The sequence below is a fragment of the Synchiropus splendidus genome, chromosome 8 (genome assembly GCF_027744825.2).
Source record: "Synchiropus splendidus isolate RoL2022-P1 chromosome 8, RoL_Sspl_1.0, whole genome shotgun sequence".
Classification (NCBI taxonomy): Eukaryota; Metazoa; Chordata; class Actinopteri; order Syngnathiformes; family Callionymidae; genus Synchiropus; species Synchiropus splendidus.
The window spans coordinates 14,052,218-14,075,115 of NC_071341.1; the positions used below are offsets into that span (position 1 = coordinate 14,052,218).

At 40.8% G+C, this 22,898-nt stretch overlaps 1 protein-coding gene across 2 annotated transcripts in view; it reads left to right on the forward strand.

The window, feature by feature from the left end:
• The first annotated feature begins 5,480 nt into the window (after window positions 1-5,480).
• Window positions 5,481-22,898, forward strand: part of nectin3a (nectin cell adhesion molecule 3a) — a 31,048-nt gene continuing 13,630 nt past the window's right edge. Inside the window, exons 1-2 of one of the 2 annotated variants that reach the window (XM_053873259.1) lie at window positions 5,481-5,619; window positions 20,518-20,865. In XM_053873259.1, coding sequence (XP_053729234.1) covers window positions 5,538-5,619; window positions 20,518-20,865 — 430 coding nt within the window. In that variant the 5' untranslated portion in view covers window positions 5,481-5,537. Of the gene's footprint in view, window positions 5,620-10,296; window positions 10,371-20,517; window positions 20,866-22,898 lie in introns of those variants that run through there. The other variant, XM_053873260.1, reaches the window with a different exon arrangement.

A 22,898-nucleotide genomic window follows, 5' to 3' on the forward strand; every position in this document is an offset into this window, starting at 1 on the left:
GGGGCAGCAGGTGCATTAAAGCAGGCCAGACTTTGCTCTTGTCAGTCGCCTCTTCCAGCTCTTTGAGGGAATACCGATGTGTGTCAGGGTCAGTAGAGAGACCGGGTCTGCCCTGGGGCCTCCTCTCAGTTAGACATGCCCAGACAGCTCACATCGAAGGTGTCCAGGTTGTTTTCACTTTGAGCCTCTCTGGTTAGCTGTGACCTAAGCACAGTCAAGATCAAAGGTATATGAGGGAAAAACTTTTTGTGAAGACAGAAATACAAACAATGATAAATTATTTAACCAAATATATGTGGAAATGCAATAATACTAAAATAAATGAAATACAGAAAATAAAAAAAACAAAAAAATGCATAAATAAGGAAATACATTCAAATTTAAATAAAAAGATATGCTCAAATATTCTGCATCTTTGCATCATTCAAGGATTTATTCTTTAATTCCATCATTCATCAAGATCATTTATTAAGTCATATTTTGTCACTCATCAAAGGTTGAATGTATGTAGAACTATCTAGAACTAGAGCTGCTATTTTCACACATTAATAAAGAATGTAACACGACTATGCTGCTTTAATTGTTTCACACCGGAGGTCAACACACACCGCAGAGGGAGCTCATTATGACCTACGTGCAGCTACAAACTCCAGTCTGTAGCGTCAGCAGAGAAGTGACCTCTCTGTGTACTGCATGGCCAAATTTTGGCAGGAGATCGGAGCGCGAGTGCGGCAGCGGCAGGAGGGGGAGACGTGTGATTGTTTGAGGTGTGCGAGCGCCGACTCACCAGTGCGACTAGTGAGGAATGTCGTGTTTCACAAAGGCTGTTTTCACAGACTGTAAAACCAAATGTCTCGGACCGTCTGTGTGGATGTGCACCCACTGGTCACAGGGGAGGTGGTGCCGGGAAGAAAACACAATAATGCTCACAGAGACATATTTTCGCTGCATAAATGAGTGAACCATAATTACAAAGGTCGCGGGCCGTAAACGCTCATAAACTATTCAGCACTCCAGACAGGCCTGCCAGCACTTATGCATTTCCATTGATGAAACGTTCCGGGGGCGATGTCACCTCCATTGTTCACAATACCACCATGTTAATTGAGTAAAAATATGTGATTTATTATCTAATAAAGGCACAAACCACCTCTTTACCCTGAGTTTACTGTTTGAACGCAAAGTTGCCCGGAAGGGGAGATTGATCGGTGGAAAGGGCAGCACTTTCACCTGTGGATTTATAGCTGCTTGAGGATATAAATAAACCACAGGAGGGTATGAAAGCAGGGGGTCGCGATGTGGTGCGGGAGGAAGAGGGGGGTACACATCATGGGTCAGGCTTTAATCACGATGAGGCTGCACCAGTGGTGATCATTCAGGATCACGTGCAAGAGGTGGCTGCCGAGTTTGTGTCTCCATGTGAACAACAGGCTTCCAGGCTTTCAACTGAAATGAGTGCTGCTCTGTGAGACCAGAACGGTGTTGTCCACCTGAGACATGGACAGCCCAGACATGTAGCTCACACAAAAGAAAAAACTTCAGGCAAAACCTAACCTTTAACAGAGGGAAGTTAATTTATTGTTCCATAGATTCCATAACATGTGTCTCCTCCAGAACCCTGTCTCTGAAGACACAGCTGGATGCTGTTCATTTGGCCAGCATGTGGGAACATCTCACAGAACCATTTATGGTCCTTCTGACACGGACTTGGTTGGTTTTCCATAAGAACAAGTTGAAGATCCAGGTGGTGATGGGCGTGACATTCAAGTCATGTCATAGCCACATGGAAACAACTGACATCTCCTCAAATCAGAACAGAATAAAGGTGTTTCTTTGCTGTTTCCAGATTTCAAATACGGTGGTCCATTCAGAGCTGGTGATGCTTTAATGCTACGTCATTCCACTGGCCAATTAGATAGTAGCTCCAGCCCACTGTGACGAACCTGTCGGAAGTAGGGACTAACTAAAGTCATCGCACTATACTTGAGTCAGCCTCAGAAAAATGGGCTAGAACCACAAGGAATGGTGACAGTGGAGGCGGGGCATAAGAGGCCACTGCACATCTTTCTCATGTACCGCCAACTCTTCCATTGATGTCAGGTCATCTAGCTCAGTCAGAGTTTGGAGGCTTGAGTAAATACTGATCCAAATCTTGAGTGGTTATGATGATGCCAGTGAAGGGCTGAACATACCATTTGACCATCACAAACTATAGAAGGGACCCGTTGGAAGGCTTCTGATACAAAGGACCTAACGCAGACTGGCAGGTAGAAAAGAAGACAGAGTGTGATTTTGTTTGGAAAAGGAAAGCAGGCAGGTGAATGACGAAGCATTTTGGAACCGGTAACATTTTAACAGAGAGTTTGCTATGGTTTCTTAAAGGTCTGGAGGAACTTGTGACCAAAACCTGAGAGTTAAACACATAAGACCCTGGACAGCCTGTTTGAGTCCTCACTTAGAACTATCCCCGGCTCTTATCAGGCTTTGAAGATCTCCCAAAGCTCTTGCATGACTCTTGGTTTTGCCTTGCATTGTTAACCTTTCACAAGTGGGCATTGGCTCCTCTGCTTTCTAGTGAAGGCAGAAACCCTCCTGAGTCAGTATCTGACATAAATAATAACCTAGTGGAGACCGAAGAAAGTCAAGCGGCCTAACCCTAGATCTATGCAGTATCATCTTGTGATCACGTGTCTGGAAACTCCTCACTTGGAGAGGAGAGTCACCTCATTATAGTTAACACAGCGGGTCAAACACTCCACAACACATAGTCCATTGAAGGGTTGTTTTCACAGACCTTCAATGGAATTACTATGCTAAATTGGTGGATAGTTTCCATAGTCACATGACATTGGCGTGTGCTGTTTCAGATGCTTGTCAATAGCTATTTAATAAGGCTAAATGAACGCAGCTGTGAGGAAGATTAAAGAGCATAAAACATTTTGGGGAAGATTAATGGATGTTGAGTTGTTCATCAATGAAAGTGAGTTCATCTGGAACGCCCCCTAGTGGAAAGCGACGGTAGTCAGTAGTTAGTTAGGTAAAAGCCTCAGCAGACATTGAGCACTTAAATTTCCTGAAAAAGAAAAAGTTTTTTTCATGTGAATTGTGGCTTAAATAAAAACAGGGTGCGAATAAAATTTCTCCCAACAAACGTGAATCCTCCTCAAACAAGCGTTTTTGCTTATCTTAAGTGAATAAATATGATGTCTGCAGTCTCTAACTGCTGAGGAAGCAGGATTATCAGTTGGAGCTGCCGGTAATGACACAGTGCCGCACAATGCAGAGCGTGTCGAGCTTTAAGCTGTAATTATCTCAAAGAAAAGGAACAATGCGAGAAAGTCTTTCACTGCATCATTGTTTTTGGGGAAGGAGGAGTGACAGTGTGGAGGCTGGAGAGAAAACCCCCTTTTTCAGAAGTGATGATGCGGTGAGGTCTGTCCTTGAGGAAACCATCAACAACAGAAACTGCAACTGGTTTTTTGGTTTTATGTTTAAGAAGACTTGTCCTAAAGTCGCCTTTCCACCACTGCACACGCACACACACAGACACACACAACCTAACCATCCAAAACAAATAGCTAACCTTAACCAGGAGAACTATATTGACCCAGTTATTTTGACATTTTGAGCCTAAAATTTAGGCTTCAACTTGTCGGGATAAGCAAAATGTGCCACCAATTCCATAAGGTCCTGACAGGTAGGTGTTTTTCTAGTGGTCCATGCAAGTTCACCTGTACAAGGACCCCACACACACACACACACACACACGAAGCCAATTAATGGAAGCACTGCACTGTCCTGAGGAAAGGTTGTGAACGACTGGAAGCAGAAACCGTGATTAATCTTTCTTTGTTTTATGCAAATATTGTGGTTAAATCAGACTTTTAAAAACTTTGTTTCTAGACACTCATAGCTTCCAATTTTCTGTTCTAATTATAAGCAGCATTTCTTCTGTCTGTCTCTCTCCAGCCAACTCTCGGAATTATGTCACTGAATCATGACCAAGTTAAACTGCATTACATGATAAAACAGTGTTGTAAAAATATTTCCCCCAGAAATATTTCCCACATTTTTCTGCTTTGTAAATGTAAATAGCATAATCTTTTAATTTATTTATTTTGTCATTTAAATGAATTTTGTATGTTATAAAATACAAGAATTTAAGCAATATTAAATGGAATTCAATGTCTAATTTCTTGTCTAACTATCAATGAATTAAATATAGTTATATTTTAAGAAAGAGTATTTGCAGATTAGGATGATGGGTAACAAACAGTATTATCATTTTATGAACTGGGTAAAATAGAGACCATCATAGTTTGTTTTTTTGTTGTTTTTTTTGCCGGAACTCAGATGGTGGTTGCTAGTTCAATTCCAGCTGTGTTGTTGCGTCCTGCAAGTAGATTGCTCTTGTTCAGATGATGTGCTATGTCGCAGAATGGGTTAGTCGTGACTGCTTTAAAGTGTGCTTTTTATTGATATGAGTGTAGCTATAAAAGTGTGTCACAAACATTAACAGCCATGTTAAATTCCAATGTTGGTTGCTTGTCTTGTCCTCTAAGAGCTTAGTGTGAAAAAAAATATATATTAAGCAACACAAACTTTGGTTTGCGTTGGCGGATTATTTTCAGTTATTACAATCCAACGCAGACAGTGGCAGGACCTCCCGTGTGTTCTCCTCATCTATCCTCGCTCCTGCTTTTTTGTGTGTCTAAGATGGATTCCATGGAATTTAAAAAGACAAGCAACGAGTTAATGATCAAACCACTTTTTTTTCTCTGGCTGCTCCCAGCTTCTGACCCCGAACAGTGAGAAGTCAGGGTTTCATTTCTGCTGCAGGGATCTTCCTGTATGAGCCAGACCTCGCAGCATGTGACGGGTTTTTACTGTGGATAAGGACAATGCCACTCACATACTAAAACAATTTAAAGTCTCTGACAGAGGTAAACACAAACTTAAGCCTTAAATAAATTCAAATTCAGAAAGGGCATATCAAGGGTTCAATAGACTGTAGGGAATTGAAAGTAAATGTCAACTAAATTAACATTTAGACAATATATATTTTTCCAAATCATGAGGAAATACAGTTCTGAAATTTATACTCATATTTTTTATTTTATTGGATAAATATTGGGAGCTACTGACCACTGCAGGATAGAAAATACAGTGGTGTTTGACTGGCTTTTAAAAAGTATTTTCCCTAATCTTCAACATGTAATTCCTATCAGGACTACGTGGACGAGCTGCGACTTCAAATGTAAAAAAACAAACAAAAAAAAAACAGGTGGTTGAACGTTTAAATCTGACAGGTATGAGCCAAGTGCGAGAGATTTTTCGTTGCTATTCAGCAACACTTGTCCCCACTTTCGATGCGGTCGTGTGTGGCGTGCGCGCGTGCGCGTTGGTCCAGCCCACGCGGGGCTGGTCGCTATGGAGAGCTGCTCTGGTGGCTCGCGCGCCGGTCAGTCGGCGCAGGCACGAGCCAGCAGCAGCAGGACGTAGTGCCGAGTGCAGAGTCGCTCCAACACCCGGGAGACATGGACAGCTGCGGGGGAAAGGCTCGGATTCTGCCACCGAACGGACTTTTAACCTCTCTTCTCGTCCTCCTCGGACTTGCCTGTGAGTTCGCCGCTCTCGTTCCTCACGTGAACACACTTGGCCAGCAAGGACCCCGTGAGGAGTCCCCCGTTTGTCCGCCACACAATGCGACTTGTTTTGGAGCGCAGCTAGCTTTATTTCGGCTAACATTTACAATCACTCCATCCCTAATTCTTAATCTGTTTCTCGCGTTCAGAAACGGCTAGTCACGCTGGCTTTCCCCCCATTTCAACTTTCTCCCTAAATGGACTCCATGTGGAGAGTTGTGTGACTTCCAGTACGCCTGACCACAACTCAAGCGTGTTTGGGGGGGAAACACTGGTGACTAGATGGTCAGCAATGTCCTGATGGAGAAATGCAGTTTTGGCCTCACTTGCGGTGGAAAGTTTGCCAAGTGGTCATGGAAGAAGTGCAGAGGGAGTGAAGTCGTTTCTGCATGGATGAGATCCATCTGCAGTGACTTGAAGTATTGACGGCTCCGTGGGCTTCCTGCCAGCGGGATCCCCCTTCTGTCCCGAAGCTGGAACCAGGGATGGAAGGTTGAGCCAGATCAGATTGACCGAGCAAAGATGACGATTAACAAAAGCCATTACACTGGTTAATCTTAATTCATCCCTCAGAAAATGCAGCAGTAAAAATGTAGTCTTTTCACAGTGGTATACTGAACCACCCATGATAAGCGAATATTGAAATGGAATTATGTATGTTGTGCATGAACTTGCATTCCCCCCCAGAATACAGTGACTAAGCAGATTTGTGGGTTCCAATCTTTACTTGAAGATCAGCCACTTGGGCAAATTCATAATAAAACTAAAGTGAGTGAAGTAGTTTGACCATTTAACTGATTCTAGATTTTAGTGTAAGTGTACATCACACAATAAGTAGTCGAATTGAAAACCAACTCAGTCCTGTTTTGAAACACAGCATATGTGAGCAACTGTTGTTTTATTAATATATAAAATATTCAATGTTTATTGTAACAGAAGATATATATTAATGTCTGAATACTAACATTCATTAATTTAATTTACACATCAATAAGGGTTATATACAGTATTTTAATATTTTATTAAGCGTCTCATATGAAGCCAGATATTGAAACGAATCTACTCTGTGTTAATAAAAAAAGGAACATGAAAGTCATCCAACAAAGCGGATTAAATGACTGACCTACAGGAACTCCTTAAGGGGGTTTATTTTAAGCTGATGTCGGGGAATTTAGGAAATTATTCGTCACATTTCCCTGCCCGTTATGATGGCCTCTTATTTTGTCTAGTCACAAGCTGTTGAGTACGTTGAAGACAACTCTCCTGATTTTTCTCTGATCTATGAGTTCAGCCATTTTTCTCTTCTTGTCAAATCAGTCATTAAGTTGGGTTTTAAGCTGCGGATATCACATCTGCCTTTTGATCTGGCAGCGTAAAAGCACAGATGAGCACATCTTTTCAAGTTGTCCTCTCTGTTGATGGGTTAGCTTGATTAGTAGTTGTGGGTGGCAGCAACAGGAACTATTTTAAGTCTTTGGGAAGAACACTAACGTGTCTTTTAGAGATCACATTACTCTCAAGACGGCCAGCTCTCATGCTCTTAAAATTAATTGCTTATTAGGTGGGACTCTAAATCTGGCCCCCAGTCCTCTACATTGTTCTGTTATACATTGTATACCGAATTCTTCTTGCTGACCATGTACTAAATGTTAATTATATGTGTTTATGTGAGCTGAGTCTTTGCTGGATTATTGAGACTCATCAATTAGTTTGTCAGGTTTTATTTTGAGTGTCTTAGATCATGTCATAGATGTCACTTTAGATAAGATAACAAAGCCCCAGCCCATAGAAGATATAGATAGAAAGAATATATAGTTCATTAAACCTCGTTTGCATTTCATTTTACAGACAAAGGAAACTTTCTTAACATGCCCACATAAAAATTGTTTCATTTGCAGAGTTAAAGCTTTTGTTGTAGATAAAAAAGTAACATTATTTGTGTTGTAGCATTTTGCCTGTTGGACCGCTCCACAGATAATTGCCAAGGTTTATTGTTTTGAATGGATTACACTCATGATTTTTCATCTGATTTCACTCAACTTTTTAAAGTGAAACTTCATGAGTCATCATTTTTCCAACCGAACATGTCATCATTCAAATAGTTTTGGAGAGTTTAACTGTTTTATTCATGCATTCTTTTATTACAATAATGCAGCAGAACCCCCCCAAAATAAAACACAGAGCTGGTCAATCGAAGGTCTTGAGCGCACTGCCTTTGTGCTCATGCAGTCTGTCAACAGATTAGAAGGGAACAGAACACCAAAGTAGTAGTGCAACTGATAAATGTGTTGGCAGCAGTAAGAAGCTAGTCAGTGTTATCATTACTATTCCCCACTAACATGAATTTTGAAAAGAGTATCCTGTCCTCTGTTCGACTAGTTCTGTCGTGCTGAAGGCTGAAACTTGGCTGTTTTATGACTTTCCATTGCACATCATAGGAGACCCTGTGGGAGCCCGATGATTTGAGGCCCTGGGGATCTGTTACACATTAAGCATGGCACAATGATACAGATGCACTTAGGGACGAAAACAGTCTGAACGTCAGTCTGCCTGACATTTTTAGGCGGCCTGTCGTGTAGACAGTGTAGCGAGGAGGGGATTCACTCAAGGCGTGACTGCAGGCTGTGAGGTCTATAATTGAGGACCATAGTTTTGTGGTTGCTTCTCTCGGGGCCCGCATGATTCACAATCTAAATAAATATTGTAGTAATGGAGCCACCTAAATTACAGGCTGCAAACAGAAATAGATTTGAAGAGCAGAACAGAGAACGGCAGGTTCGGTTGTGACTAATAATCAAGTATAGATGTCATGTTTTGTCAGAAATTAACCATGTTAGTGTCACTGCCCTTCAGTTGACAGACTGGTTAGTCAGTTAGCCTGGATTTATTTTACTTTTATATGATTTTACTGTCTGATATTTATTTCTTAGTATGACTAAAGAACTGAAGAGTACTTGTCAATTATCTGAGTGCTAATGTTGTTGAATCCTTCCAGTATATTGGTATTAATTTCTAAAGATTTTTATATATAATAATATAATTCAGACATTTGAAACCAGATTCCATGTGTTCATAAGTTCAGCTCTTACTGCCCTTGAAAATGAAATCTTTGGCGGCATTTGTACCTGAGGAAACCGAAAGCCAAAGTTGGGAAAACTCTCGAATCTGGTTTGGCTTTATGCTAAAGAAAACAAGCAATATGTCTGAATTAGTTATGACATTTTCTTATGAGTTGAACCGAATTCAAATGACGTTGAGACAAAACATGCACCTGTTATCGAGCATTTTGATTCACTGGATTACGGTTAGCCACCATTCCAGGCAATCCACCAATCAAATATTATATTCATTGGTGGAATGTTGGTGGATATTTGGAAAAACCAACGGAGCAAATCAGCAGGCAACAGTGTGAATCAGGACCTAAGAAAACTATACAATAAATTCCCTGACATTTATTTAAGGAAATGAAAGACCTTCTGATATGAAGACAGTGCAACTCTTATTGCACGTTTAATTCAGAGCAGGGATGTATAAATGCATCTGGTCAACCTGATATGTCTACCACATGGATCACAGAATGGAAATGTAACTTGAAAAAGATTGAAGAATGTGGTTTGACATCTGTTGGGTGCAGCTGTTTCATTCATCCAATCCTCTCCTTAATTCTCAGTCGTGAGGCAGCAGACTGAAAAACTGCTAATAGAACTGGAAACACCAAGTGTTTTCTTTTAGACGGGAAGCCATCAGCAGATGAGTGTGGTGCTTTGTTGTGGGGTGAGCTGGTCGTGGTGTGCGGGGCGCGGGGAGAAGCCTGTGGTCACCAGCTTCTGTCGACTCCACCCTTTGCTTCCCTTTTCTAACAGATGTAAGTGTCAGGCTCCGGAGGGCTAACTTCTCCCCGGTGGATCATTTAAGTAGCCTGAGGTGGGACATATTTAGCTTATATCTGGACATGGCTGCAACTATGATAAATGAGGAAATAAACTCTGTTTCTATGTAATTAGCCATCATCTCCACACAGTGGGGAAAGGGACCCACAAACACTCCTTTTGGTAATTTGTTTAAAGGGGAATAAACCGACTGTTAGGGTGATGTTCTGTGTCATTTGAACTTTTGTTTCGGGCTTCTGATGTTTTTCCGATCAGGATTATCTTAAGCTGTGGGGGGAATTTTATTATTTTGGATGCTGTGGTGCATTACTGTGATTGTTTTGACTTGCATCAGAACAATGAAGCCATAAAATGGAGCAGAACAGGGAGGCAGAGTTGTGCTTTGTTGGGCTACCAATCTGAACATGCTGTGTGCCAGGATTTATTGCATGGCATGATTGCATGACTTGCAAAACATGGCATTAGTCATCATTAGTACTTTGGTTTGTTGGCACATATGTAAGCAACTGTGCAGCTCTGAGTGAGTGTTGGGTGGGAATACTACTGTTGTTACATGTAACGTCATCCATCTCCAGGTTTGAGATCCCAAGTAGTCCCACAAAATGCTAAGTTTAAGGTGCTTAATGGTTTCCTTTTGGCAGTCCTTTATACAAGACTTGGTGGAACATTTGTGACATGTTTCTCAGTAACACATTAAAGCGGTCATAGTTCATGTTTTCATAGTGGCTTTAAGTGTAATGACAAATTACTTCTCCCGAGAAGGTCATGTTTCTACTGCCGTCTATTTGTCCCTTTATGTGGTTTTCCCTTAGAAAGATAAAGCCAGCGTGGAGAGGTAAGGCGTAAGGTAGGCCGAGTGAGAAACTAGCCTTTTTTAGGTGAATCGTTTTACCCGAAAAACGGTCATGACCTGCTCTCAAAGGAATGAAATATGATGTGAAACTACACTGTAATGCTGGATATTTCGGAAACTTAAGAACAGCGTATTATCACCATCAGGTTTATGTTGGTCATTTGCAGTTTTAGTATTGAACATAATTCAAAATACCTATCAAATAGTTGTGCAGTAGCTTGTGTTCTATGCTCTTGGACAAATCTCATCCAGACAGGAATCAGCTCTCTCGATCTCTGACTCAAAGGAAACTGTGCTGAATAAATGGCTCCCAGGTATTTCCTTGTTTAATTACCTGCTGTGAATGAACAGAGTGAAACATTTAAAAGCCTTTTTTGCCTGCTGCTTTAGGGAGTTGAGCCCCCCTTTACCAAACACCAGGGTCCCAGTATTTGCCTGAGTTTCAGGTCCGTTGGATACATCAATGCGTGTGTAGTAAAGAGGTAGACAATGGAGGATGTGCCGAGTCAGCAGTTGAATCCCCAGGGAGAGGTGTAGGGGGTTATGGGAAACAGGTGTGGTTGTTTTCTCTCCCCTCCGTTGTATTTGTTTTGCTCTTTCAGCTGTCATGTGCTTATGATGTTTGAGATGAGCACACTGCCAGTTGTCTGTGTGGACGGACCACTACCACCCAAGTGGGATGTGTTTAACACCTTTCAGTCCAATACTGACTTTCGCATGTGGCTATGATGCTAAACCGATGAGCTGTCACATCAGCAGATCAAGTGAGACTGAATTGTAGTGTATTGTATTTTGTCCTTCACAGCACTGTGGTTTGTTTTTTAGTGTTGGAGCGAGTAGTCCGGGGGATCGAATTCCTCTTTGGGTGGAACTGGGTCCGTTTTGTGCGGAGTTTCCCCCAGGGTAGCTATGTTTCCTCCCACTGTCCAAATACAAGCATTCATGACATCAATGTGAGGTCCCTTAGTTGCCTGTATATACGCCGCTCCAAGTAGCCACCCGGACATTGTAATTCACATTGTTGTTTTGTTAAGGTAGCACATTTGATAACCATTAAGCAGAAAAGGTTCAATTTCACACATCACATAATTGTATGTGTTTTGAACCTAAGTTCTTGGCCACTACCGTCTTGTGCGCATGTTTTGAATATTACCCACTCCTTTTCATGCATTTTTTTGATAGTGCCTAATAAATTGCGTAGTGTTTTGTGTCGTACTTTTGTATCAACATGTTACCTTTGTTACATGCTACCTTTGTTTAGTCTGCCCAGAGTAGCCCAGTGTCAGATTATTAATCGGGCCTTTAAATATCACACTGAAATGATCTAACCTTTATGTTCTCATGGTCACATTTGTTAGTAGGGCTCATTGTGTTACATCATATTATATAACTCAAAACGATTTCCTGAATCGGACAGCTGCACAACAGCCCCTCACTGTGATTTAGCATTTTTAACATACATCATCACCCTATGTTGAAATAGCCCACATCTCTGCCGTTGTATGTTTACTTTCAGAGTTCACAATGGTAGAAGCATGAGTACATTTCTGTTGCAGCTATTGTTTGTAGTTGTACATACAATGTATTGTTGTTGTACTGCAAAGCAGCCGAGAGCTTTGTGTTATGATGGAATAAGTTTGACGTTTGTTTTTGTCTTCGAGTTGTTTAGCAAGGAAGATAACATCAAAACTGAAGTGGCCAGGTTTATTTATGGCTTCAAAACAGTCGAGACGAAACGGTTTAAGTGTCAGTTATTGCAGGGACTGTTGCCCAGAATTGTACTCCTGACAAAAATACACAACCCTACTGGTTTTCTTAGTGAAAATATATGTCTTTCTTAGTCCGCTTCAGGTTAAAGCCCACATGTAATGTAAGTCATAGAAAAACAAACTTGGATGTTGTTCTTCTGGCTTTTTAGGGCTCCTCACAAATTAAATTTCTTCTGTTGTTGCAGTTTTAAGATGATTTCGACCTTGCTCTGTTTTCACATTAAAAGGTCCGGCCTTTATTTAATAGTTGCAAATTGTGCAAATTGTGGAAACTGAGGCTTTACATTTATGACTATCCAGTGGTTGATTGTGGTGCATTTCTGTTAGATTTATTTGCTAAATAAACGTAGTACTTAAATCAAATATGTAAATTCTGTCTTATACACAAGAGTAAGAGAAGGAATTGTGGGTGTGCCGGGAAAATGAACTCTTGACCGGGATAACACTGGACAAATACCACAGTGACCAAGCAAGTGTTTTCACTGACCACTGGATACACAATGTACAGATGCTTGTTGTTGTTTGGCCGTTTAACATCCTTTGTTGCAAGTGTTGTTTCCCGGATTGGGATGTTGATTGTAAAAGAAAGATTTAAAGACCTCCCACGAAGTACTTTTCTTTTCACATGCTAATATACTGGCGTTTCTTATATGTTTTACGTTGTAACAGATTGTCTATGTTTAAATACATGAAAAAAAACCCATGTGACTTTGGTCTCTAGTCCAACCAGAACAAAGTTCATTGTCAAACGCGCGATTATTAAATTTACTAACAGGGCATTTGACCTCCCTTGGGAGCCATTCGCACTACAGACCTCACCCTCTCCTTTGTTACGATGCAACAGATGGTCGGATAAAATAAACTCAATTTAAAAAGTTCAATAGCAGATTGACCTTCAGCATTGATCTTTAGTTTTGTCCTCCCGTGAAAATTATAGATGGTTTTCCATAATCTGCTTCATTTTCGATGTATAAGGGTGATTAGAATGAAGAAAACTAAGTTTGGATAAGCCTGAGAATCAGTTAAAGGAAAACAGCATTATTCCCTACTGGAGTCTCCAGCGCATGTGAAGAAATGTTTCCATTATGTTGGACAGGCCTAATGAAAGTACAGTAGCTCCTGTAAAACCAGTCAAGGGCAGTGGCGTCTATGATTAGAATACTCTCTTAGCACTTCAGCTCTTTCCAGACTTGAAACAGGGTGGCAAATATTTATATCACAATATCAATAATCTGGTTTTCAAGTTGGATTTACTATATGCTGATCTGAAGACACAAGTTTTCTGGCATCCATACATTTGAACTGATGACCCCATGTTAAAAATAAGTGCAATTTCCCGCAGCATTGTGGAATTAACAAATATTTACTTCACTTTGTTTGCACTTTACTGTTAAGCATGTGCAACACCAGGACTCTAATTGAGATCATCCATAGGTGCTGATCCCAAGTTCCCTTCCCCCTGCTTGCATCTCAGTAATATTATGAATGTCATGAAATGATTTAAGTCTCAGGGTTAAGTCTACAGCGTTAACAAGAAGCTGTATTTTCTGAAGGAAATAAACTGAATGGGGGCTGAAACTCTCCAGTTATAAAACTTTCAAGGTATTATGAAATATGTAGGCATTTTGAAATTGAAGGCCATTATTTATTTAGAATTAATTTTGAAATATTGAGCTATTTTTAGTCTTGAACTCTGAGGAAGGTCTAAAAGTGATTTAAAACTGAACTCACTCAAGCTAATGAGCAGATTCAAACCAACTCTTTGCAACATAAGTGTTTCGAAAGAGGATTTTCTGACAGAGTTCTCACCAATATTAATTTTGTAGCTATGTATGAAGCAACTCTTTATACATTGATGTAGCTTGATTCCACCGCAGCATCTGTTTTCACACCCCATTTCAAACCCTAATCATGATCTGAATCGTTTCCTTTTAACCTCCTTTAACACCTTAAAACATGATGTTTGTTAGGTTTGTTTGGTTTTTGAACATTGACAACATGATACATGAAAATACACTATTGAATGGTTGCATCTGTTGTAATAGGTTTTATAATGACTGAAACGTAAAAAGGTAAAATAAAGAAGTTATGAGTCAATGCATTTTTTCTTTGTATAATTTGTCAACTTTACGAAAAAAACCCCTGAAAGAACCAGATTGGTGCCATCTTTGTGTATTGTGTACATAGTAAAAATACCATATCCCCCGCACAACAAACAAGTCCCACACAATGCTCTCGGAATGTTTGTGTTTCTCTGCACTGGCACAGTCGTCCTTCACAAGCCCTCCACTAAAGCAGAATTCGACTCTGATGAGTGTTAGCAACCGATTCTGACGCCTTGTATGTCAACACTATTGATCCTTTTGTTTTTAGGCAGCGGTCTTTAATCAAATGTGACTCGGATGGGAAGGGCAGTGAGGTCCACTTGCTGTGGGGGGAGCACTGAGAAAAGGCAGTTGAAGAGGACAGTGACATGTGAAAGCGACTCCACATGGCTCTTTTTTAAAAGGCCTGTCAGCCGTTGTTTGTCTCCGCCATGAATTAAACTGCTGAAAAAACCTCACACCCTCACCGGACACAATGCTGGGAAGGAAGGGGGTAGATTAGAGCTGGTGTTAGGACTAATTTTTTTGTCACACTGCACAAATATTCTTTAAGATAAAGACATGCCATAAAACAAGCAATTCGCCTCTTATTAGTGTTTCCTGCCTGCTATCGACTCTGAATTATAGTTTTCAGCAGGCTGAAGAAGTGGGTTGATGGGGTGTGTCAGACTTCTATGCATTGTGTGACTGTGTTATTTCTGGTCTGGTCTATAGATGCCAACAATACCAAACAATTGGCTTTATCTTCCCCATTGACTCAAGTTTCCCCCAAGGACATGTGAAATGAGGATATAGTAAGAATGAGAATACGTGTCAGGAACCTTTTCTTTTGTTGTCGAGTTTGTGCTTGTATTTGAATGCACTTGATGATACTTAGCTTTTGTTAACTTAAAGAAAGAGATTGTTTCACTGTGAAATGTATGTTGTAAGACTTCTGTCTGAATGATATATCTTCAGTAAATCCTCCTGACAGCACTTCGACTGCTCACTGTTTGTCCTCTTGCACACAAACCTGTAAAAAAAGCAGAAAAAGTTTTCACGTAAAATTCTGTCCTCTAAAGCTGAATGTGGACTCGTCACCACTTATGGCTGTTACCGTTTGACCTTATCAATTACCTAAATCAAGCTCCTTAATAAATATTGATGCCATGTGCCACAACCGTTTATAGAATACCAACTCTGCATTCAAGTGCTTAAAGCAGATCAGTGGATTATATAAACCAATATATAAAGGCTTATTTATGCCCAACATTACGTACGGGTCCAGGTACAGAAGAGTCTTCTGTCTGTGCTCTGGGTTCATTCCGTCCGTATTTCTGCACGTTTCTACAAAACGTACGGCTATATAGACCCAACGGAGCAGTACCACAGGAAACGGCGGCGGCAGTGTTACTGTTACTATCCGGTACGTAGCTCTGGTGAGACGCAAAGAAGACCACGGTGGAAATTCTCTTCCTCCAGTTGCCATATATTTAACGGCCTCACCGACCACCGCCTCCTACAACACTGTCCATCTTTTGTTCAGAGTTACATTATCAATAATTCTTCCACAGTTGCCATGGTTGTTTTGGAGTTTGTTGTTGTCATAAACTTATGACTATAGGCTTACACCCCCTGTTGGATATGCTGGTCAACTGCAATAACAACTCAAAGAACTCATGGAGGTTTGCGGTCAGTGACGGGAACACCGTTTGAAATAGATGGGCACAATTCCATATCTAAAGGAAGCATAAATGGGTCTTTAACCTGTTTGGAATCAGACAGAATGACACTGAGACTTTGAAACTCTTACTCATTCATGGTTGTCTCTTTCTGTTTTCGAATTTAAAATTAAGATGCTGGTCTGCTACATTGACTGCTCTCAGGACTTTAGTTAACAATTGCATGCATTCCTTACTTTCGCCCCTATTTTATTGCATTTGGAGCAAAAGAAGAGGCGTTGCCCATCTTTCTTCAATCTTTGAGTTGACGCTGTTATTTCCTCTGTGCATCTCATTCCTGGACCCACTCTGAATAGATGTCTTCTTTCTGAGAGCCCTTATTCATTATTATTATTCTCCCTTTACTGTATCCACTTCTGACTGCTGAATGCTGCACTCAAAGATTCCATCCGCTGTAGTCTTTAACCACATTCCCTCCTGCACAGATCCCATGTCTGCATTCTTGTCTTGTGAGGTCTTTAGATCAGTTCCTCATGAGTGCTGTTGGACTTGATAATCTATGCAAGAACTGTGTCTGCACAAACTTGACAAATTGTCTATTTTCGAGCGGCATGAAAACATTTCAATCTCATATGGTCGTTGCATGCCGTTCACTTTGGTTCAAGTGGATGTTCGGCCTCCTCTTGGGGGGGTCAGGGCTATAGCTAGGTCAGCTCCATAAGTGGGGAGATTCTGGCACATTCAGCTGTAGATGTGGAATGTTTGGATCGGTTGCCAGGCAAAAAGGAAGGTTTTGATTTGCTGTTGCGTCTTCCAAGCAGCTTGTCGCAATTAATGATGTCATAAGAGAGAGAAACAAATATGCAAAAGCATTTTCATCAAAGAACAAGCATATCCTTCCCATGATTTCATTCTTTCCTGGGCTTTCTCAGGGAAAAGGATGCAAAAGTTCATCGCATTCAGATTGAAGTTTACTTTTACAGGCATGTGGACTTCCTGTCATTGAGGTCAAGGCTTCTCATTCTGTGAACACTAAATTGCTTGCAGAGTTTTGAACGTGAAAATGATGATAAGCAGTGTGTGGAATGTTTGTCGATATAGTTTCATGTTTGAATGACATTTACATGGATTTAAATGGATTAAACAATGTTGTGGTGATGTTGCTAGTTTTGGATTTTTGCAATCTGAAATTGAGGAAAGAGAAGTAACAAAATAGACGACTCGACATTTTTTAAAGAGAATAAAAGGTAGAGTTTTCCAACGATCTCACTCTTCACTTTCATTTCCTGGCAGCAAATGCTAAATTAATGATACATTTCATGATGAGTAAGAATTAACAGTCCCGTGATGTGAAGTGCCCCTGTACCTGTATTCTACGACAGTCATTCCTTCATATCAGTAGTTCTGATGATATAAAAATTGTCTTGAGAAAACACCAAGTAGATTACTGACTCGGATTATTTATTTTTGTTACACCGTGATGCTGAACAGTGGCAGCACCTCCAAATGTAAGACCAGTATATTCTGTTCATTTAGTGCTCCAATGGACTTGTATTGATGGCTCACTTGAATTCGATGGATAGTTTTAACTGAGAACTTGTGACAGTCCTGAGCTTAAGGAAGTGACACAAGAGCCTTAGAAGCACACTGCGGACATTATATTTGCCTGCAATATTTCAGATAATATTTCACGGTGCTCTAGTTTACAAGCTCTGGATGTGCTCGTCACGCTCCCTGTGAGCGGTGCCAAGTTTCCTCAGCCTGCTCCCGACTTAAGGTATCCCATGCCGAGGCCATCTGTCTCTCCTCCCCTAATGTTAAGGGTGGAGTTCGCTCCCCTTTTTTTCTCGGCTCTGCCTCCTCGCCCCCAAATGCTTACAGTAAAGCAAACACATGCATCAGAGTCTGGTTCCATTGAAGGCTGCCACTTGAAAGACGACCCACTGGGATAGACAAACTTTGTCCAGGAGCAGTTGAAGGGTCAGGTATCTGTGATATGTGTGGCATTTTCACCAGCTATAATACGCACGTGTCCACACACATCAACACAATGTCATGGGTGCCAAGCTTGGCGGCTTCATTCGCAGTCCTCGTGTGCGGAATGTGTGTCCTTGTACAAGAATGTAGATTAAGGATGTTGTATATTTAGTGGGGAACTTACTCCTCTACGCTGTCAAAAAGTAGCATCAATCTAATGACAGCCACAATATCAGTTATTTTTAAATCTTACAATGAAATCAATGGATCAGCAAAGCAGTTTAAGAAATTATTCGGCAGTGGATTGGAATAGCATAACTTTCATTTTCCTTTCTCTACCAGTTGAGTTACGTGTTTGATAAATCGATTGCGAAAGCGCTCCACTCTCACATTCCCATCTGTGGTGAATGAATCTGTTTTCCTATTATGCATCACTTGACTGAAAGGAAACTGGACGACGCTGAGAACACCCACACACAGCATGTAAAAAAACGAAATTGAAAAAAAATTCGTCATTCGAAACATCCCAAAACTAGTCAACTAATATTTTTATTGGAATTGTTAAATTAGTAAAGAATCGGCCATTGTGTGAGGATGAGGCAACAACTGAAGTCTGGTTCCTTTGGTAGTAGTCCTTTCCAACTCGAGAAACTGCTTGGGAAAGTTGGACTTAAATACTCAACAGACTTTTGTTGCATCAGTTTAAAGTCATTAGAGAGACGTGTTGCCAGGATTTTTAATGCCCATTATGAACATACTTGAGATATGTCTGAGCAGTGCAAGGTGTCGATTGGCTGAATTGCCATGCAAACAACATGTTTGAATCCTATACACATGGTCACACACTTAGTCCGTATTTAGGGAGGGAGAAACCTGTGTGTGTGTGTGTGCCCTGTGTGTGTGTGTAATCACTGAAATTACAGGGGACGTAATGGAGCACCGGGAGCCTCAGCCTCCCTGGCTATATTCCTCACAAACCAAGATAGCATTGCTGTGGTTTACCACTCAAGATCGTGCCAGAGACTCAAAATACCGGCCAGTGGACCACTTTCTTAAGTTTTACTCCATACACATCCGAGAAAACTTACCAAGTTGGAAATTTAAGGTTCCCAAATATAGCTGACGGCAACAGTGTCAAGAAAGCTGACATGTGCGCCTTGAATATTTACAGTCACATTAACTGTTTATATGCTCCATGTATAAAATAATGTTTTAACAGGCTTTCATGTGAAATTACTCCCCCATTCGCCCGTAGTGTCGTAAATCTTTGTAAAGCCTCTTATGAACTGCGAAGCCTATATGATGCTATGAATTTACAATGTGTGCTATTGTGCTGCCAAAAAAACAAAATAAGTGGATGAAGATTTTCCCACTCGCAGCTCTGGCCATTTCCTGTCTTAGGTATTAATTTCAACCTGGTTTTCCATGATATTGTATTTAGTCTCGCCGCTAAGGGTTTTCTTTTTGGGGAAAAAACTCAGCAGCCGGATATCCTTGCAATATTTACCACATGTGAGATCATCATGTGTTGTTTTTTCCCCAGGTTCAGATTGTTTTTGGTTTCCTGTGTGTACGTCTTTTTCCTCCATTCTACTGATCTTCAATATCCAAAATGTCAGTTTAAGTACAGGATAGCATAAAATAAGTCTGACCACTGCTACAAAGCGTCTGGTCTTGCTACAGGCAAGTGATGTGTAAGCAGATCTGGACATTTGTTGTTGTGGTGTCAAACAAAAGGAATCGTTTATGGTGTAATATTCAATGCCATACTTTCTTGTAATATATCCACGTGTGATATGTACAAATGCTCAACAACACACAGAGCATCACGGAACTGAATGTGTGTTGGTAACTATGTGGCCACTTGGCTCTTTACCTGCACTTGCACTTTCGCACCCTAACAATTGAGCCCCAAATGAATTGCCTCTCCCAGTCAAAAAATCTTAGTTGGACATGGATATTTTTTTTTCGGACCCTCAACTCTAATCCACACTTTTGTTCTCCGATGATTGCTCATCCGCCCTCTGCTAACAATGTCCTGCTAAAACCAACTTCACTTGCAGAATGCGACAGTAATGACAGACAACTTCCCTACCTGCCAATGCTTTGACATGTGTTAGTTCAACCACAATTTTACCGTCAGTCTACCATAATGATCCCTGCCAGGAAGGTTACTGGCTTGTATTTAATTCATCAAATACATGCCAGGCCATCAAAAAGTGGTGATTCATTAGGGATCTCATAAAAAAGGTTTGGGAAATAAAGACGAGACTTTTTGTTTTGTTTCAAGTTCGTCCAATTCTTCTGTGTAACATCTGAGGTGCAATTCGACTATCCGACGCCATGCATGTCATGCTGTGCGCGTCTGTTCTTTACTACCTTCAATTATGTATTTAAAGAATATGCTCTAACTACATCTGACTGAACCAATCGCTGACTTTAATGACTTTATTAACAGTAATTACATATATCGTCACCATCAATTAAGCAGTTTCTATGTTCCTCCAGAAGTAGTCAGTTGTCACTTTTTATCTATGCCATATGTGAACTTCATTTGCTGTAGCAGTAGTTCATGTCTGTAAACACATTCTTCTTTTCTCCCATTGTTTGTCACCAGGTGTGAGCAGCAACCAGGTGGTGGTTCAGGACAAAGTTAATGCGGTGCTGGGGAAGGATATTACACTTACCTGCAGAATAGACTTGGGCCCAAACCTCAACCTCACACAGAGCTCCTGGGAACGTCACCTCCCATCTGGAACCATCACTCTGGCTGTGTTCAACCCAGAATATGGAATTTCCATTTCTTCAGACTACGCAAAACGCATCTCCTTCGTATCGCCGTCCATACGCGATGCCACCATAACTCTCACAGGAGTCGGCTTCCAAGATATCGGCTCTTACACCTGCAAAGTAGCGACCTTTCCTCTTGGAAACACCCAAGAGTCCACCTACGTTAACGTGTTTGGTAAGACTGACTTTTGTTTTAGCACATCAATGGAGGCTGAGAGCATGTATGTCATCGCGCTGATGGACATTGAATTAAAGTACAGCGTGTTCAAATCTTATGTAATTCTGTGAGACAGCAGATGCTGTTGCACATGCTGATGTACCGAAAGTTACCTGCAAGTTCTTGAAGATTCAGTGGCAGTGTTTTGTCCATTTCCACAAGAAAATATTTTCCTTGTAATTATCTGATAATGAATTGATGTGTTGGGCAGTGGTGACTCAAATGAACAGAGCTATTTGTCAAGCACAGTTCACAGCAGATTTTTTTTCCACTTTTTCTGTAGTCTGGAGAGGTTTCTCACACACAATCCAGGTGGTTAGGCTGTGCTTAAGTGGAGCTGAAAGTTTTAAATTGCATTATAGACAGAGACATCATGTCTTCCTCCTCTGATCCTGAGAACACTCTGATGACTGAGTGCTTCATTGATGCTGCTCCAGTCCTTTTACCCCTCACCTCGTCCAATTACAGCTCACTCTACTCCAAGCTTCCTCTTATTTTCATACACAATGATCTATATGAACGCACTTCCACATGAACATGCTCTTTTTCCCACAATTCAGATGTAAATTGGGAACGATTATGGCAGAAATATGTGTGCTTAGCAATTTAATATGGGCCATGTGGGAATTAGGGTTCTACCGCAGAGCATTTCTGTGAGAAAAAGCGCATCACAAGGACAAGACCTTAACTCAGCAGTCTGGAGTTCCCAAGGCACCAATGAAAAGACGCTTTCTCATCTGTGTGTTTTTGGTTGCATCGGGCCATTCTTTTGGAGAATGTGCTGAGTTCTGTTTTTGTCACAGGGAAGAGGACAGCTTCAAGAAAATCACAGTTTGCTTTCCGCCATTGTTGATGTTGCTTTTGAGAGATTTAAATGTACCTAAACAAGCCTGTTCTCACGTCATGTAGCTCAACACCTCACCTGTTTTCATAATGACCAATAATCAGTTCTCAATTGTCTTGATCTCACCCATGTGAAAGAGCAACATTCGGGTACAGTCTGTCCGGGTACTCAAGGCAAATATCTGATGCCTGTTAGGCCAAAAACAAACATCCCTCATTTTTGTTTCTGTAACTAATGGTGAGCAAAACATAAGAACATCAGTATCAGTCCAAGAGGAAGTGCGCAGCTCAAGCCAAAGGTTCTGCCCTACGGCCAATAGGAAGGAAAATATAATACAGTTTGGCTCAACTTAATGCGCTTTGTTATTCTCTGCTGAAAACTGAATGAGAAATTGAGAATATGAAAGCACACAATTAATTGTTGATGGATGAATGAACCATGAAAAATTGTTTATTGTAGCATTGATCAAACACGTAAGTTGTTTGAAAGGCAGCAGATGTTTCGTCCTAGTGTGGCACAATGCAGTCATATTAACTGAGTACATGGACCTACAACTGAACGTTAGCTAATGCAAGCACATCTGTGTTATCATTTGAAGTTTAAATAATAGCTTAATTACCTTTTTAAGGGATTTACTATTACCAGAAGATGTCTTTTGAATATTTAATGGGAGTAAGTTTCAATAACATTTATTTTTTCTGAATGCATGATGTCAACTGGATCACTTGCGATGTTATATTTGCTTGCACACAGGGGTACTCAGAGTCAAATGAAATGAGCTTGTATAAAATTGAATACACGAACTCATTGCAGCAGGTGGAAAGCAAAAAGGTTTTCATGGCAAAGTATTGCAGGAAAGGTCCAGCCTGATCAGGCAAAAGGCAGGGGTGACTTTGGACTTTTACCAGTCCATCATATGACACCTGTTACGACGACGATCTATTACGCTTTGTAAATTTTCTCTGGTTGAACCAGTGGTGATACCATTTCATCATGACTCAAGTAAACCCCACCATTCATTTTGAATCTTCCACAAGAGACCCAATGAATGGTCCTGTATTATTGTCTCAGCAAACAAATTAAGATTCTGAATAAATTCCATGTAAACTGGAAACAATCGACGACACAATACAAAGAGCAAGTCATT